The sequence below is a fragment of the Chanos chanos genome, chromosome 9 (assembly GCF_902362185.1).
Source record: "Chanos chanos chromosome 9, fChaCha1.1, whole genome shotgun sequence".
In the NCBI taxonomy this organism is placed as follows: domain Eukaryota; kingdom Metazoa; phylum Chordata; class Actinopteri; order Gonorynchiformes; family Chanidae; genus Chanos; species Chanos chanos.
The window spans coordinates 28,646,984-28,666,983 of NC_044503.1; the positions used below are offsets into that span (position 1 = coordinate 28,646,984).

Genomic DNA, 20,000 nt, shown 5'->3' on the forward strand with positions numbered 1-20,000 from the left:
CTGATACTCAACTTTCTGGGTGTCATTTCAGACAAAGTGTCACCAGTACTGGCCACACCCACCTGAAGTGAAGGATTATGGGTGCCTTCAGGTGTGCTGTCACTCAGAGGAGTGTAACCTTGCCTATGTCACGAGAGAGATGACTCTCACACACACACAGGTAACACACTCTCTCTGTCTCTCTCTCTCTCTAACACACACACAAACACACACAGACACATTTTCCATACTTTTTCCATGGTTTATAGCTGCTACATTAAAACGGTGTGAAAAACAAACAGGCTTACTTTTCTCTCAGAGGCTATTAGCCAATGAATGAGAGAAAAAAAAACCTCCAGAGACACAATGCTTGATAACTCGTTCCATCACGAGCTTGTGAAAAATGTCAAAACAACTTTCGTCAGTTGTCATCATTAACGAACAAAAAAACCCGGAATAATTATTGTCTCTGATAACTGTGCATACCTAATATGGAATTAAAATAGCAAAGTGATAAACAGCGTGTTTGCTGTTTTAATGCCTACCGCACACAGACATCCCAGAGAATTAATTTCAAGGAAAATAATCTTTCACGCACCCCCCCCCCCCCCTCCCCACCACTGGAAGGCACGAGCCTGCCTGGGGGGAGAACTTAATGTGTAAATACAAATTGCACCATGTGGTCAAAAAGGTACGAGGAAACACACTCACACTGCCAGAGTGAAATGTTTATCTCACACACACACACACACATACACACACACACAAACACCCTGACCCACTCACTAAGCTTAATGCTGCCAAATAATTACACCTACTCACATTGGTAATGTTTCTACTTGTGAGAGGTAAAACAATCCATTATATTTACGGATTTGAGGCTTTAACATTTAAAAAGCAGATTGTGTGTGTGAAAGAGAGAGAGAGAGAGAAAGAGAGAGAGAGAGAGAACAGGAGAGAGGGATATGTCTTTGTGTGTGTCTACACACATGCTGTGTTCTCAGCTATGAGGCTTTTTCCATTTCATCTACAGAGTGTGTGTGTGTGCGTGTATGTGTATGGCAGGTAGGTCACATTTTATCACAGCCAACACCACAGGACGGACACACACACACACACACACACACACACACACACACACACACACACACGCGTGCGTGCTCACGCTATCATTGCAGGAGAAAGCAGGCCCATCTGTTGTCTCTGCTGGTGAGAGTTAATCTCAGCACGGACAACAGACGGAGGTTACATCACACATTGAACGGCCATACAGCTTTGTGTGTGTGTGTGTGTGTGTGTGTGTGTGTGTGTGTGCGTGCGCACACATGTGTATGTGTGTTCTTGATGTCTGCCGCTTGCGCACAAATCAAGTCTTTTTCAATTGATTCGCTACAATGATAAATGAATTAGTCTTTCTCTTTTGACCTTGGTGAGACGCTACTGAAGAGCACCTCATCCAGAAAACTCTCTTTCTCTCTCTCTCTCTCGCTTTCTCTTTCTCTCTCTCTCACCCTCTCTCTCCCCCTCTCTCTCTCTGTCTCTTTCTCTGTCTTTCTTTCTCCCTCTTCATACAATATGAGATACAGTGCAGAAAACAGGTGTATAAAGAAGATACTGAGCCACCCAACAGAGCCAAAAGAAAACTAAATAACATTGACATAAAATTAATGGTATTAAAAGAAACCGTTTTTTTTCTATCACATATGACTCAATGAATTTTTATGATGAGGGAATTTTTAATCGATATTCATCTGTAGTTTATATATCAGCGTGGTTGCTGCAGTATTTTGAGAGTGATTCATGTTGACATCATTTGGCTGGAAGGTGCCAGTGTTTGATTGTTTTACAGTTCTGCCTGCCTCACATTACTTAACCCTGCGTAGACTGAAGCCTCACATTACTTAACCCTGCGTAGACTGAAGCCTAACATTCCTTAACCCTGCGTAGACTGAAGCCTAACATTCCTTAACCCTGCGTAGACTGAAGCCTAACATTCCTTAACCCTGCGTAGACTGAACCCTAACATTACTTAACCCTGCGTAGACTGAAGCCTAACATTCCTTAACCCTGCGTAGACTGAAGCCTAACATTACTTAACCCTGCGTAGACTGAAGCCTAACATTCCTTAACCCTGCGTAGACTGAAGCCTAACATTCCTTAACCCTGCGTAGACTGAACCCTAACATTCCTTAACCCTGCGTAGACTGAAGCCTAACATTCCTTAACCCTGCGTAGACTGAGGCCTAACATTACTTAACCCTGCGTAGACTGAGGCCTAACAGGGGAAGAACACACATGCCTATGACATGTCTGGGCATCTCCAGCCAACTATAGCAGAGCTGCTTCTCTCTCTCTCTCTCTTTCACTCTCTCTCTCCCCCCTCTCTCTCTTTCACTCTCTCTCTCTCTTTCACTCTCCCTCTCCCCTCTCTCTCTCTCTTTCACTCTCTCTCTCTTTTACTCTCTCTCTCTCTCTCTCTCTCGTCTCTCTCTCTTATCCTCTCGCTCTTCCACTCTTTCTCTCTCTCTTTCACTCTTTTAAGTACTCTTACTCTCTTCCTTTCTATCTCTCCCCCTTACTCACCAACACCTCTCTCTCTCTCTCTCACTCTCTCTCTCTCTCTGTCAGTCAGGGGAGCAGCGTTCTATCACTCACCTGCAGTACGTTGCCTGGCCAGATCACGGGGTTCCAGATGATTCTACCGACTTCCTGGATTTTGTCCAATCAGTGAGGAGTAAAAGAAGGGAGGCCGAGCCTCTAATGGTTCACTGCAGGTAAAGAGAGAGACCCACCCACGCACACACACACACACACACACACACACACACACACACACACAAACACACACACACACACACAAACACTCCAGTGCACACATAGTTTACTTCATCAGTTTTGAGTTGCACAGCTTTGTTATTTGTTTGTTCTTACAGTGCTGGGATTGGACGGACAGGTGTGCTGATCACCATGGAGACAGCTCTGACGCTGATGGAGAGGACAGAGCCTGTGTATCCACTGGAGATTGTCAATTCACTGAGAGAACAGAGAGCAATGATGGTCCAGACCTCGGTACACACACACACACACACACACCTGTTGCATTGTATTATGTCATCTTAAATCACATATATATGTGTGTGTTTATATAATTTGATTACAGTGTGTGTGTGTGTGTGTGTGTGTGTGTGTGTGTGTGTGTGTGTGTGTGTGTGTGTGTGTCTGAGACAGAGAAAAGGACACAGTCCTCCTCTGATTTCTTGTCACTGACTGACTTTTCCTTGTCATAAATATGAAATATGTGTGTGTTTGTATTTGTGTGTGTGTGTGTGTAATAGCTGTTATTGTTGTTTTCTAGTGTCAATTCAGCTTTGTTTGTGAAGCCATTCTGAGGGTGTACAGAGAGAGGTTCAAAAACGGCAAACCGATAAACAGCTGAGAAGAGGAAGGAAGAAAAGGAGGGAGGAGGAACAAATAGAGAGATAAAGATGGAGTGACAGACAGACAAAAGGGGACGGAGAACGGAGTGATGGACAGATGGGACACCGGGACGTGTGGAGGATGGAGGGAGCAGATTTCACCCCCTGATCTGTTGTTTTTGTCAGAGGAAAAAAAAAATGAAAGAAATGAAAACGGCTGAAAAAAAAAAAGAAAAACAAGACAGTGATATAGGGATGTTGAGAGAAATAAAATGAATTGATTGGACCAATGGAGGGGTGAAGATTGAATGGACTGGATCTTTACCCCGATGCCGGCGCTCCTGTTAACTGCCGTGGAACATAGCGAGGAGACATAAAGCACTTTGACACTTTTAAACCTATAGGATACTGCAGCACAGTGTATCACATACATAACACACACATTGACACACACACACACACACACACACACACACACGTACACACGCACACGTACACACGCACATATACACACAAGCTATCCATCTACACACTACTAGAATAATCAAATATCACCTCGGAAATAAAACACTTTGATTTGAATTGATTCGTAAAATGCTGTGTGTTCATTGTTGTCCCTGTTTATAACACATCTGTCAACCGCACCTTTTAACAAAAACGAGCAAAACGAATTTTTTTTTTTTAATGTTTTTATTTAATTTACTTAAGACGTGTTGGTTCCACATTAAAGCGTCAACGTTTTGCTAAGTGTGACGGCAGTCTGAAGGCAAACAATGACAGGCACGCGTGAGCGCTGCTTCTCACTCTGGTTATTGTCTAAAAGCTTACCAGCAGGCTGCGCTGCGTCGCGCACGTTGAGAGAGAGAGAGAGAGAGAGAGAGAGAGAGGGAGAGAGAGAGAGAGAGGAAAAAAAAGTTTGAGTATTGCTCAGTGATTTTTGCGCCTGCGCATAACAGGCTGTTCGGCCAGTTCCTCTGGTTGACTTACCTGAGAGAGGTGCATCAGTTTCGGTCAATACAGAAAGGGAAAATACCACCAGCAACAAGCGAGGGGTCACACACACACCCTCGCGAAGAAATGTACCCGTCACAATAAACGAGTGTTCCAGTCAGATTTAAGTGTTAATCCTCTTTGGTGAAAAAAAGATTAAAAAGGAAAATACTGAGAGAATCTTTCTGTGGACTAAGCAGTGTTACCAGCAGGTGAGGTCTTATTTTGCCGCTCTTACGGAGTGCCCCCGCGAGCTGGGCTGACTGAGAGAAGAAAAGGGAGCTCGTGACAAGGTTTGTGTCCTTTGACTCACTGCGATATCGACTCATTTACAGTCCCGCTTCCCCTGCTTCGGGATATTGAAACAGCTGGATCGGTTCTCCAGGAGTGTCGCTCTTTCGCTACCTCGGTCAGTGTCGCTTTCTCGGGTCGCTTTGAGTGCCGTGTCGCTCCCCACACTTCCCCGTGGGGAAAGATGATGGGTTTTCTGCGCAGGACGTTTAGCCGTCGATCACGGAGGCACTTTCGGACGTCAGACGAGCTCGACGAGAATGGGAGAGGCGGAAATACGGTCCTCCAGGCGCACCAGCAGCAGGTGATCCATGCACCAGCTGTGGTGACCGGAGGTGCCGTGGTCCACATCCCAGCCGCAGGGGATAGCAAAGCGCCCATCGCTTGCAGAGTTCTGCTGCTGGACGGCTCTGATATCTGTGTGGAATTGCCGGTGAGTGAGCCTTGTGTTGTGAGGGGACATTTATCACGTGTATGCGTGTGAAAATAAGAGCTCGTTGCTTTTACAGTATGTATTTACATGAATTCCATTTTTTTGTGACTTGGAGACTTGGAATTAGTCATGTGTCTGGCTCAAACTTTGTAATCGAGGCCAAATGAGTTGATCGTGTTAGGGCCAGTGCTCCTCCTCCGGATGGATTTCCCTCGCCTTCGCTCCCCTGGCCTGGGTACGGTCCCAGTGGCTGAGAGGCGGACAGATGGTGCTCGCGCTCCTGTCCTCCTGCTTACTTCCTCCCTCGGCGCGAGCTCGCCCTGTCGTGTGACAGCCAATCACCTGTAGGCATCCCGGGCTCGGGAGAATTTTTTATTTTTTTCTGAGATAGGAGGATAAAAACCAGATTAATTATTGGTCTGTCTTGTTTGTTTTAAGAAATGATTCCGTTTGTACAGGGAGGCGAATGAACCTATAACAGGCTTTACCTTTGGACGTCATTCCTGTCAGCCACTGAACAAAAAACGACCAGGACATTGTCAACTGTTCCACGTAAGAGAAAAAGGATAAACAGTGGCAGCGTTGTACGTGAAATCGCAAATTCAATTTCTGCTTTTGGTGGCTCTCAGTTCTTTTCTACCTTTCCGAAACTCTTTTACTGAGTTGTTATATTAAACAGATAGTCAGTCTGCATAACAATTAGGAGGTCTAGTGAAGTCTGCTGACCATGAGGGAAATTATCAGTGTTATTTTTGCACGGTCTTAACTTCGTACGCTTCTGTATGTGTACATTGACGTGGTTGTTTATCATTTTTCTACGCCTGTCAAACGCCTGTCAGCGGAACTTGTAAGGTTCTGTCATGTTGTGCGTGAAAAAAAGGAAAATCGTGAGGCTTATTCCGCGATTTTGCCCTCGCGCTGCACACGGGGAGTCCCATTTTGCTTATCACGGATCGAAGAACGCTGCTTGACTTATTCCCACGAGTGACTGACTACCAGTTCGCGAACGCACACATACACACACACACACACATACATTCATTAAGTCAAAGACCGGTAGACAAATATCACAGACTTAGCTCGGCTGGAGGTGTATGCAAAGTAAATCTTCCTATACTTTTTTTTTTGGAGGGGGGGGGGGGGGGTGTCTTTGTAACTGTGTACATCAGTGTATTGTTGAAATCCTCATAGCAGCCTTCTGTTTGACAGTTTCATTAGTGACATTAGACTTTGTCTGTATGAGCCAACGGCAACACACTCATTTTATTCCACTGCACTGCAGAGAACTTCAAATTGAGATGCAGGCATCACAGCTCTTCCTGTCACACTGAATGAATCACACGCTGAAAACACTAACTGAAATATTCTTCATCTTCTCATATCCTACACGGGAAGATGTCTGTAAAACAAATTTGGCTTTAGTTACTCTCTCACTCTCTCTTTGTCTGTCTCTCTTTCTATCCCCTATGTCTCTCTCTCTCTCTCTCTTTCTATCCCCTATCTCTCTCACTCTCTCTCTCACTCTCTCTTTGTCTGTCTCTCTTTCTATCCCCTATCTCTCTCTGTCTCTCTCTCTCTCTCTCTCTCTCTCACATAATTTAAGCTGTTCCCCCCAATTCATTTCTTGCTCTCCTTCCCACCAACATGGTCGTTTTGATAGATTGCTAACTAAATGAGGCTGAAAAGAAGACAGAATGAAGTCACACAGATATTGTAAGAAGTATTGTCTGGTGTGAGAAAGAGGAGGGAGTGAATTAGTTTGTGTGTCTCAACTTGATTTTTTTTTTTTTAAAGTCTGAGTGCAGGTAAGCCTGTGTGTACACACATATGTTTGTATGTGAGTGTGTGTTCAGGGTTGAAGGTCAAATAAGGCAGCAGCCAGTCAGAGACTGGAGAATAATAGCCACTCCCCCAGGGGCGTGTCCTAAATCCAACCTCCTGGTGTTGGCACTGATGCTATTTTTATGGCAGCCTACATTTTATGTGTGTGTGACAGTGCGTGTATCTCACTGTAAAGCTTGTGTAAGCACGTTTTGCTTACAAAACACAGAAACGGTTTTCAGTGTTACAGATACATATCTGTTTCAGAGAAAAAAAAGAAGAAGTATTTTTCCATGAAATTCATTGTTAATGTTTAACAAGCATCAAATAAAAGTGATTAAAAATAGACCCGTAGGCATTGGTTCAGTCAAGAGCAGATGTTTGGTTTTTGTAGGGGGGGAAAAAAAGGTGAATTTTACCATTAAAACTGCGTAGATACCATCGGTTTGAATCTCATGTATCTACCGATCTACATTCTCCATACATCTCTGTCTTAAAACCTTACCTATCGTCACGGAAACCAATTCTACACACGCTCGGTGCCACAGGGGAGTCCCAACGCGTCCCAAACAAAGGCAGGTAAACAGACTGACTTAAACATTCAGATCAGTTTTCAGCAAGCTGTTGTTCGTGGCAGAAGCAGTCTCAGTCTTTTTAAGATATTCTTTTCCTAAAATAGCCGGCAGCTGACTGGTAAAGGGGAACTGCGGTCAAACTGGAAATGTAAACTTAAAGAAGTTTATCTTTTAAATAGATTGTCAGGGTGACAAGAGGAGCCTCATCCGTTGCCCGGGTGGGAACTTTTGTCTGGAACGTTGTTCGGGAATGACAAATGCTGGTGAAACGCAGAGGATGAATTACGCGTCACAAACCTATTTTGTTCAGCTATAAAAGACCCCTCATTAATTACACATCAACACCTGACTTTAAAACAGTCAAACTCTGTGGTGGATGCTCTGCTGTGTCAGTCCACCCTCCCTCCCTGACTTTCCACATGGCTGGAAACTATTGCTCTTCGTTGTACTAGCAACAGTGTGATTTTGTCCAATCAGAGCTCTTCATCGAGGTCATGTGCATTTGATTGACAGCTGCTGTTTTTGTATATATATATATAACGTAGCACCTGCTGTTAATGGACTCTTTAGTTGTGAAATAGATGATGAGTGTGAATTGGAATGTCAAATTACCCTCTGTGTGTGTGCGTGTGCGTGTGCGTGTGCGTGTGTGTGTGTGTGTGTGTGTGTGTGTGTGTGTGTGTGTGTGTGTGTGTGGCAGAAACATGCAAAGGGACAGGACCTGTTTGATCAGATTATGTATCATCTGGACCTAGTGGAGGCAGATTACTTTGGGCTGCAATTCATGGACACTGAGCAGACTGCGGTGAGTATAAAGTAATGTTTCTTTGTGTGTGTGTGTTTGCGTGCGTGTCTGTGTGTGTGTGTACTGGAGTTGGGGTGTGTGTGTGTGTGTGTATGACCTGTTTTTCAGTGAGCTGTTGTACTTAGAAGTGAAATGAAGAATGAAAAGTGTCGGCATGAGTGAAAGAGCCACTCAACATCAATCAGAACAACAGCACTTTCATTTCCTCTCTGCTCTCATACTAATAACCCTCTCTCTCTCTCTCTCTCTCTCTCTCTCTCTCTCTCTTTCACGCCATCTACCTATCTCTTTCTCTCTTTCTCTCTATGTCTGTCACACCCTCTTCCCACCCCTCTCCCTCTCTTTCCCCTTCTCTCTCTCTCTTTCTCTCTTTCTCTCTCTCTCTCTCTCTCTCTCTCTCTCTCTCTCTCTCTCTCTCTCTCTCTCTCTCTCTCACTCTTGCATTCCATGTCTGCTTTTCAGCACTGGCTGGATGTGACCAAGCCCATAAAGAAACAGATCAGCAGTGAGTAGTCTGTTTCCTCTCTCTCTCACACACACACACACATACACACGCACAAACGCACACACGCGCACACACACACACACACACACACACACACACACACACACACACAGGTATTATTGGGTTGTGAGGTTGGCTGGAAGCAGGTGGCCGATGACCTTGGGCTCGTTATCTGTTGTTTCCATGGCGACAAGCCTCCATGTCAGTGTTTACTCAGTGGGCGTGGTTAGAAAACAGTCCCAGCGCACCTTGAAAGCCACGCCCCCAGCAGGTAACCAGAGCGAAAGAGAAAGACAGGAAAAGAAACAGGGTTTGGACAGGACAACAGTAGAATATCCTCTTCATAGAATCATCTTTTTTTATTTAAAACGAATGATATTTTACGAGTGATATTTCATGAGTACGGTGAACGTGACTTCAGTAGGGGGTTCTGGGTAGAAAACGGGCAATGTACAGGCAAACAGTAAATAGCCCATTGTTGAAGTAATCCTTTTGCTATTCTTTTCTTTATGAGAAGTCTAAGCCCTTTAATGTTTTTAACAATGGTGTCGTCTTTACGGTCTTCTGTCAACTTTCCTGGGTCTCACTGAGCAAAGCATTAGCTAATGAAACATAAACCTGTTTCCATGACAACACCCAACTGTGACCTCGGACGCTGATTATTTGGTTCTCCCAATATCACTTTTTTTTTTTTTTTTGCGTAACGAGAGTCCAAAATAATAAAAAAAAAAAATTGGTTGGTTGTTTATGTATTTCTGAATGCCGAAATATTGGTCTCTTGTCCCTTGTTTGTTTGAGTCCTCTTTTTCTCTCACACACTCGTTTTTCTCTCTCTCTCTCTCTCTCTCTGTCAGGTGGACTTCCATATAGGTTATTTTTTAGGGTAAAGTTCTACTCCTCTGAACCCAACAAACTCCACGAAGAATTCACTAGGTAAAAATCAGTTTTTCAGACTTTCAAGATACCAGTACCATACACCTCTAAGGGATTTCTTTAAAGCAGTCCAAAAGTTATTAAACAGTCTCTCGAGTTAATAATTATTTATTTCACTAACGTAACTTTTATTCAGCCAAATTAGTTGTGCTAAGAATCTGAGTGTTTTTTTTTCCCCCCAAGAGAATCCAGGGGTCATATCTGTCAAATTAAAAATTCAAGAATGCTGATGAAAGATCTGTTTTTCCCCTCTGATGTTTTTAAGACTGACAAGGGTGTGATTTCCCACTGAGATATGACTCTTGTGAGTCTGAGACACTGACTTCTGCGGTCTGACTCCTGAAGTTTTTCTTCTTGTTATAGGTCGACGCTCTCCCTTCTTAATAAAGTCTTGACTCATTCTGACCGGACAGGTTTTGATTTTTGAACCAATTTGTGGGTTTTCATTTTGGATGTTTGTGAGTCAGACTGCTCGGTGACTCTTTCAACATTCCGAAACGTTTTGACTCTTTCTGATGCAAACACAAAACAAACAAACAAAAAAAAAAAAAACACATTCAGTTTCAGACTTGTGTTGTTGTATTCGATATTGTAACAACTGTAAGGTTCTGGCTATTTCGAAAAAAAAAAACCCTGACACGTTCTCACTTATGAATTTTCGACTCTCTTTCATGTCTCCTCTTTTGATTTTCTTTGTCCTTCTCAGGTATCTCTTTGTTCTGCAGCTCAGACAAGATATTCTGTCCGGCAAGTAAGAAATTCCGCTCGCACGTTGGTCTAGATCTAACACTCATTTACGCTTGTGTACTTACACGCCCTGGCCGCCTTCCTCTCTGTCAGTCTCTCTGTCTTCTCTATCACTCTCAGCACACACTCTTACCACACACACACACACACACGCACGCACACACACACACACCCTTGGGCTGCCCCATTCTATGAGGGGTATGGTGAAAGCTCTTGTTTCTGTGTCTAAAATGGGTCTGTTCCCGAGAGACATGCTCTGCTCCTTTAATAAAAGACACTATGATGAGAACCAACACACAGCTTCTAATTTAAGAGCGAGGGTGAGCTTCGACACACTTTCTCACACACACACACACACACACACACACGCTCGACCTTTCTCACACACACTTGAGTAGAAAGGAACTGACTTTCCCGATTCCTCCTCTATGGATATTGCCGTGGTGCTGAGATGATTATTATAATAATGTAGTATTATTATTATTATTATTATTATTATTATTATTATTATTAATACATTGTTATTTCTGATAATGTAATGTTTATGGGGTGTTTTTTAAAGGGTTGACAGTAGTTATAATGTGTCATTAAATCTCGTCTTTTTCTCTGAGCAGGTTAAAGTGCCCATATGATATATCTGTGGAACTTGGAGCTTATTGCCTACAGAGTGAGTTCAGCTTTCTCTCTGTGTGTGTGTGTGTGTGTGTGTGTGTACACACATGTCAGTGTTTGCATTTGTAGTGGGTTGTTTTGTGCGTTTTATTAATCTGGTGTGTGTGTGTGTGTGCACATAGGTGAACTGGGTGACTGTGATCCGTTGGAACACACTCCAATGTTGGTGTCAGAATTTCGTTTTTCACCCAAACAGACAGAGATTATGGAGGCTGACATCTTTCGCAAATGGGCGGAGTGCAGGTGAGACACACCCACTGAAAGCCCTGATTGGTGAATTGAGAGGCCGGCTGGCTGGACTGTACATAATTATAGAGTCTTTTGAGGATAGTGCCACAGTGAAGCCAAAGTAAAGCGAGTGTGTGTGTGTGTGTGTGTGTGTGTGAGAGAGAGAGAGAGAAGAGACAGAAAGAGAGAACCAAAATTGAGACCAAAAATTAAAGAGGGAACAAGACTTTGTGGGGAGCAGTACTTGACCATGATTGCAGAATCATTCTCACTGAGTCAGATTACAACACCACCACCGAGCAGTGATAATCCCACTGACAAACATACTTACACACACACACACACACACACACGCACCCTAACACACATACACACAAACACACACACACACACACACACACACACACACAAACAACGAATTTGCCAATGCCAATGGATTATCTCACAGAGTCTGTGCAGTTTTGATTAAATCTTAAGAGTGGAGATTTGACCTGCGTGTAACCCAGTTTTTAAAGAAACACACAAACACACACACTTTTTAAACGGGGACTCCTGCTGTCTTGCTCTTGCCCCATCTCTTATGAGCGGAGATCAGAAATGTCTTTTTTTTTTTTTTTTTTGATATTTTCTTTTTACCTGTCGTCCCGGAAAGAAAATAAAAAATAAACTGAGACTGATGATACAAGAATATAATGCGAAAAGTATGAACTTTCCTCTTGGAGTTGTTTAAGAGGAGAAATTTGAAATGAAATTAAACTCTTGAGTGCAAAGTACTTGAATACAGACCAAGGGATTTTTTTTCCCCCCTGTTTTTTGACCCAATTTTTTAATAGCCGTTTGACTAACTCCTAACTCTTCCCTCTCTTCTGCAACAAGCACTCAGAGGGCAATTGATGCACAGCGTCATTTTCTGAAGTGTGTCATAATTTTCTCCTCAAAAATGTGTTTAATTATAATGATATCTGCTCTCTTTTTGAGTGGTATCAGTGTGGGTTTGTGTGTATACATTTATGCATCAGGGGTGTGTGTGTGTATCTGTGTCTGTCTATGTCTGTACTTATAAGTGTGTCTGTTCTCAATGTGTTTGTGTGTGTGTGTGTGCCTGTGTGCGTGTGTGTGTGTGCTTGTGTGTCTATACTTGTAAGTGAATAAACGCGTCTGTTTTTAATGTGTGTGTGTGTGTGCCTGTGTGCGTGTGTGTGTGTGCTGGTGTGTCTATACTTGTAAGTGAATAAACGCGTCTGTTTTTAATGTGTGTGTGTGTGTGTGTGTGTGCGTGTGTTTGTGTGCGTGTGCGTGTGTGTGTGTGTGCGTGTGTATAGGGGAATGAGCCCATCACAAGCTGAGCTGAATTTTCTGAATAAATGCAAATGGCTGGAGATGTATGGAGTGGACATGCACTTTGTTAAGGTCAGTGTTTTTACACGGACATAGGACAACAAACAAATTTCACAACTGCACACTCACTTTCCATTTACCGAAAAACCCACACTTAACGCTTCTTGGTAACGTTAACCAAACAAACAGTGATGTGTAGAAGTCTTTTATTTCCAGACTGCGGGCTTTTTTTCAGGCCATTTTATTTATTTCATCTAAAAATATGACAGCCTGCTCCGTGAAGCCTTCTCTCTAATGAGAGTGCGTGGAATGTACCTGGTTGAATGAAGAGGAGCAAAGTTAGAGTTCAGTTATGAGGAGGGAAAAAAAAACAAAAGGCTCCCGTACAGATCATGAATTTAATCCAGTGTGTTGTCTGTTGTGTGATGTATCAGTGTAGTCTGTTTATTGTTGTTGAGGTTGGTTTTTCATAATATGGATTGTGACCATGTTGCACAGTTCTGTTTATAGTACATCTGCACTGGTTCTTTACCGTCCCTGACCCTGTACCACAATGTTACTGGACCCTTACATGCACCGCACACAACCTTACACACACCCCACACACAACTTTACATATACCACACACAACCTTACACACACCACACACAACTTTACATACACCACACACAACCTTACACACACCCCACACACAACTTTACATATACCACACACAACCTTACACACACCCCACACACAACCTTACACACACCCCACACACAACCTTACACACACCACACACAACCTTACACACATCACACACAACCTTACATACACCACACACAACTTTACATACACCACACACAACCTTACACACACCACACACACAACTTTACACATACCACACACAACCTTATACACACCACACACAACTTTACATACACCACACACAACCTTACACACAACACACACACAACTTTACATACACCACACACAACCTTACACACACCCCACACACAACTTTACATACACCACACACAACCTTACACACACCACACACACAACTTTACACACACCACACACAACCTTACATACACCACACACACAACCTTACATACACCACACACACAACTTTACATACACCACACACAACCTTACACACACCACACACAATTTTACATACACCACACACAACCATACACACACCACACACAACCTTACATATACCACACACAACTTTACACACACCACACACAACTTCACATATACCACACACAACCTTACACACACCACACACAACCTTACATATACCACACACAACCTTACACACACCACACACAACCTTACATATACCACACACAACCTTACACACACCACACACAACCTTACATATACCACACACAACTTTACATACACCACACACAACTTTACATACACCACACACAACTTTACATACACCACACACAACTTTACATATACCACACACAACCTTACATATACCACACACAACCTTACACACACCACACACAACCTTACATACACCACACGCAACCTTACACACACCACACACAACCTTACACACACCACACACAACCTTACACATACCACACACAACTTTACATACACCACACACAACCCTACGTAAACCACACAACCTTACTTTATATACACCACACACAACTTTACTGGACCCATACGTACACCACACACATGCAGTGTTACTGGACCCATACATCCACCAATCTTTAGTGCACCTATATTACACCGACCTTACAAACTTACCCATTCTTACACTGTACTACACCCACCTTTTACTACACCTACACTACACTCACACTTTACTACACCCACACTTTACTACACCTACACTACACTCACACTGTACTACACCCACACTTTACTACACCTACACTACACTCACACTGTACTACACCCACACTTTACTACACCTACACTACACCCACACTTTATTACACCTACACTACACTCACACTGTACTACACCCAACCTTTATTACACCTACACTACACTCACACTGTACTACACCCACACTTTATTACACCTACACTACACTCACACTGTACTACACCCACCCTTTACTACACCCAGTCTCTACTACACCTATACTACACCCACACTTTATTACACCTACACTACACTCACACTGTACTACACCCACACTTTACTACACCTACACTACACTCACACTGTACTACACCCACACTTTACTACACCTACACTACACCCACACTTTATTACACCTACACTACACTCACACTTTATTACACCTACACTACACTCACACTGTACTACACCCACACTTTATTACACCTACACTACACTCACACTGTACTACACTCACACTTTATTACACCCAGTCTCTACTACACCTACACTACACTCACACTGTACTACACTCACACTTTATTACACCTACACTACACCCACACTTTACTACACCCACACTTTACTACACCCAGTCTCTACTACACCTATACTACACCCACACTTTATTACACCTACACTACGCTCACCCTATACTACAGGCACACTTTAGTACACCCATACCACAGCCACACTTTACTACACCTATACTACACCCAGTCTCTACTACAGCTATACTACACCGTCCTTTTATAACACTCCACCCTCAGACTGCTGTTACCTGTTCTGTCACACTGGACTCTGAGAGCGACCGTAGCGTGGCTTTTTAACAGAGTCGGTCTTTTATTTGGATTCAGGGACGAGACGGGGGAGAGTATGCGCTGGGTCTGACACCCACTGGAATACTGGTGTTTGAGAGATCCAGCAAAATTGGTCTTTTCTTCTGGTAATCACTGAAAGCTAATACACACACACACACTCTTTCTCTTTGTCTGTTTGTACGCTTCTTGTTCACATTTTTGTGAGATGTGTAGTCAAAATACACTTGTCTTGTGTGTTTCTGAATTTGTTTGGTAGGCCTAAAATCACGCGCTTGGACTTTAAGAAGAATAGACTGACACTAGTAGTTGTGGAAGATGATGATCAGGTATGCAAATGTTGCACACAAACACACACACACACAAACACACACACACACACACACACTCACACACACACACACAAACACACACACACACAAACACACACACACACACACACAACGACAAGCACGTTCCCTCTAGTCTGCTCTCGTTAAAGCTTGTTCCCGTATGACTTTGCGATTATTTGTATTTTGTATAGTTAGTTTTATGTGTGTGTGTGTGTGTGTGTGTGTGTGAACCTATGTTTTCCTGCAGGGCAGGGAACAGGAGCACACCTTTGTGTTTCAGCTGTCCAGTGCCAGAGTGTGTAAGGAGCTGTGGAAATGTGCGGTGGAGAGCCACGCCTTCTTCCGCCTCAGACAGCCCACACACAGCAAGACCAGCCGCAGCGACTTCACACGCCTGGGATCCCGCTTCCGCTTTAGGTACTCACACACACACTCACACACACTCACGTACACCAACATACTCACAGGCACACACACGCACACACACACTCACACACACGCGCACACACACACTTACATACACTAATATACACATACACCAACATACTCACAGGCACACAAGCACACACACATACGTGCGCGCATTCACACACCACACACCACATACTCACATACACCAATACACACATACACCAACATTCTCACAGGCACACACACGCGCGCGCACACACACACACACACACAGACACACACACAGACACACACACACACACCACACACACAATTTTTACAATGCATAGGCCATAAACCCAGAGGATGGAATGTACACTGCATGGGGTTGATAACAAAGTTATTTATACAGAGTTGTCCTAGTTTTAGTTTCACACAGAACTGACACTAGACTAAATCCCCCTCAGCTTTCATTCTATATATATAAACTTATATGTATATATCTGTGTGTACACACTGTACCAAGTCATATAAACCAATGCCACAGTACTACCAGTGCTTCACACTGTGTATGTGTGTGTGTGTGTGTGTAGTGGGAAAACGGAGTACCAGGCCACTCATGGAGGCAGACTCAGGAGAGCCAGTACCTTTGAAAGACGGCCCAGTAAAAGATACCCATCCAGAACCCAGTCAATGGGTAAGGGTGAGTTCCAACACCTACTTCCACCAGTTTGTCTACAACGTCTTACTGTCTGTACTTAAAGCTCCTTAAATGGTTTAGAAAATCATAATTTAGGCGCATCTTTATTGAATACCTGTTTAACATATTTAATGATTAACTGTTTAACATACTTAATGAATAACTGTTTAACATATTTAATGAATACCTGTTTCACATATTTAATGATTAACTGTTTAACATATTTAATGAATACCTGTTTAACATCTTTAATAAATACCTGTTTAACATATTTATTGAATACCTGTTTAACATATTTAATGAATAACTGTTTAACATCTTTAATGAATACCTGTTTAACTTATTTAATGAATACCTGTTTAACATCTTTAATGAATAACTGTTTAACATATTTATTGAATACCTGTTCAACATATTTAATGAATACCTGTTTATCATCTTTAATGAATACCTGTGTAACATACTTAATGAATACCTGTTTAACATCTTTAATGAATACCTGTTTAACTTATTTAATGAATACAAGTTTAACATCGTTAATGAATAACTGTTTAACATATTTAATGAATACCTGTTTAACATATTTATTGAATACCTGTTCAACATATTTAATGAATACCTGTTTAACATATTTAATGAATACCTGTTTAACATATTTAATGAATAACTGTTTATCATCTTTAATGAATACCTGTGTAACATACTTAATGAATACCTGTTTAACATCTTTAATGAATACCTGTTTACCTCACACAGCCATCACCCCAGCAAAACACCCTCATCTAAGGTAAGAGGATATAGACGGAAAAACAAACTGAGCCTCAGATACAAACACACACACACACACACACACACACACACACACACACATACACACACACACACACACACGGACATGCCGTCAAACACACATGCACACACAGACACACATGCATACACACACACATACACGCACACACACATACACACACACCTGCGCATGCGCGCGCGCGCACACACACACACACACACACATGCACACATACGCACACACATACACGCACGCACGCACACACACACACACACACGCACACACACACACACACAGACATGCTGTGAGGGAAGTCAGTGAGGGAAGCTGCTGACACATCGTTCTGCAGTTAAACAGAACATTATAAGACCCAGTAGACTGAGTGGAGTGCAGAACTGGTCCACTGAGGCCCTGTTTAATCATTTCTTTTCCTCCTCTAGTGCCCAGACCACGCCCGACCAGAGTTTACAGCCGGTAATTATCAAACGTTGCCTCTCCCTTATCAGACAGGCTTTTATTCCTGGATAGGGTGAGCGAATGGGTCGGGTAAAGGTGGATGGAGAAACGGAGTGAGTGAAATGACTGATAGAGGGATACGTGTATGTTTGGATGGCTTAGATGATAAGTGGCGTGGTGGAGTTATCTGATGTGGTTCTGTTCTCTTTCCAGTACGCACATAACATTCCCATTGGGCAAGACCCTTGGCCCAGGACACACCCACCCAGCTTAACTCCGCCTCTTTATGTACAGCCCACTGAACTGGGACACACTCCTCCACCTCACAGGTACACACACACACACACACACACACACACACACACACAGTAGCACTCCAGTCCAGTCTGTTTATGTCTGTGTCCGATTATAAGTGTGTGATTGATGTGTGTTTTTAAACAAAGTCTCCATAGTCCTGTATATGTGTGTGATTCTGTTGATAATGAGTATCTCATCTGTCTGTGTGTGTGTGTTAATGTGTGTGTGTTAGACGTCCCCATGCAAACAGACTCCCAGAGAACAACAGAGGATCAATTGAAAGAAGTGTGAGGAGTGTATCTGTCACATACAAAGACAAACTTATGACTGCACTTTGAGTGTGTGTGTGTGTGTGAGTGAGAGCGTGCATGTGAGTGTGTTAGCGAACGAGCGAGTGTGTGTATGTTGGTCACTCGTCAACACTTCACAAACCAACCCAGACTCCCACCTCCATACGTCATGTGACCAGATCCATCCAATGTCATTACCTCAAAGGAACTTCATCCAATCACGTTTTATTCACGGGAGCATCACCATGTATACATCATCACCCTCATCATGTGTTAGGATTCATCCAATCAAATCCTTTCTTTGCTCTGATTGGACAAGAGCAGACTAGTTCCGAGTTTGTAGGGTAGACTTGAACATTTTAGCTTTGCTGTATTTTTATGTAAATATGCTCAAGATTTCTCCTTTATGTAAAAGTAAGAGAGGTTATTCAGTGACGGAGTTTATTCGCTGCTCTGAAGGCATTCTAAACCACTGCCTGCTGCATTATTTTAACTGTGTATTTTGGGGTTAGTTCAAGAATTAATTGCCTTGACCAAAGCACTGTTTAATGACTTAGTTGTAAATCTCTGTTGCAAATCTTGGAGTGTTACCTTTCTCACAAGTCTGAGATCTTGTCTTTGCCTTAGGTCTTTGACCCTCAATCAGTCCGTTAGTGAGGGGGAGGGGCTTGTTAGTCACCACAAATTAGAACTTGTTGCTATGGAGACAGTTTCACCAAATAAATACAATGTTTACAGATGTTTGACTGTCTCATTCTTTTTCATAAGATTTTGGGACTACAAGCAAATACAGTGGCTTTACCACAACTGCTGTGTGTGTGTGTGTGTGTGTGTGTGTGTGTGTGTGTGAGACAATGAGAGAAAGAGATGAGAGAAAGAGATGTTACTGTGTGGTTTCCATCATTTGTTCAACTATCCGTCCACCATAAGTCCATAATCCACCATCCACCATTTTTGTTTGTTTGTTTATTTATTTATTTATTACATACAAAAAAGCATAAAATAATGTCAGTAAGTCATCCAGCAAAGTGTGTGTCAGGGATGTCGTTGTGGTTTTTTTTTTATTGAAAATGCTATTGAAAATGTCCATCAGATTGTGATGACTATGAAGTTAGCGACAGCTATAAACGTCCGTAGAGGGCAACTCAAGTGTCTCTCCTCTTCATCCACTGATCAAGTCTCTGTGTTCTATCCTCCGATGTTCTCTGTCTCTGATGATGCTCCTTACCTCCTTCAGCGGTTGTAGAAGTCTGTTCTTTGTTTTAATATTGTCCTTCATTTTGTCACCGCTGACAGAATCGAATTAGAAAAAAAACAAAACAAAACAATTT

The 20,000-nt window shown here is 42.8% G+C and overlaps 2 protein-coding genes across 2 annotated transcripts in view; both read left to right on the top strand.

Moving 5' to 3' along the window:
* Nucleotides 1-3,730, top strand: part of ptpn3 (protein tyrosine phosphatase non-receptor type 3) — a 16,071-nt gene extending 12,341 nt beyond the window's left edge. The window contains exons 22-25 of the mRNA XM_030783422.1: nt 32-160; nt 2,608-2,753; nt 2,913-3,048; nt 3,335-3,730. Coding sequence (XP_030639282.1) covers nt 32-160; nt 2,608-2,753; nt 2,913-3,048; nt 3,335-3,415 — 492 coding nt within the window. The 3' untranslated portion in view covers nt 3,416-3,730. The remainder of the gene's footprint in view (nt 1-31; nt 161-2,607; nt 2,754-2,912; nt 3,049-3,334) is intronic.
* An 824-nt stretch (nt 3,731-4,554) lies between these two features.
* The window catches only part of epb41l4b (erythrocyte membrane protein band 4.1 like 4B), a 19,720-nt gene continuing 4,274 nt past the window's right edge, over nt 4,555-20,000 (top strand). The window contains exons 1-15 of the mRNA XM_030783426.1: nt 4,555-5,109; nt 8,206-8,310; nt 8,773-8,815; nt 9,670-9,748; nt 10,455-10,499; nt 11,110-11,162; nt 11,290-11,410; nt 12,718-12,805; nt 15,454-15,542; nt 15,674-15,743; nt 15,994-16,163; nt 16,730-16,839; nt 17,593-17,623; nt 18,067-18,100; nt 18,296-18,411. Coding sequence (XP_030639286.1) covers nt 4,861-5,109; nt 8,206-8,310; nt 8,773-8,815; nt 9,670-9,748; nt 10,455-10,499; nt 11,110-11,162; nt 11,290-11,410; nt 12,718-12,805; nt 15,454-15,542; nt 15,674-15,743; nt 15,994-16,163; nt 16,730-16,839; nt 17,593-17,623; nt 18,067-18,100; nt 18,296-18,411 — 1,403 coding nt within the window. The 5' untranslated portion in view covers nt 4,555-4,860. The remainder of the gene's footprint in view (nt 5,110-8,205; nt 8,311-8,772; nt 8,816-9,669; nt 9,749-10,454; nt 10,500-11,109; nt 11,163-11,289; nt 11,411-12,717; nt 12,806-15,453; nt 15,543-15,673; nt 15,744-15,993; nt 16,164-16,729; nt 16,840-17,592; nt 17,624-18,066; nt 18,101-18,295; nt 18,412-20,000) is intronic.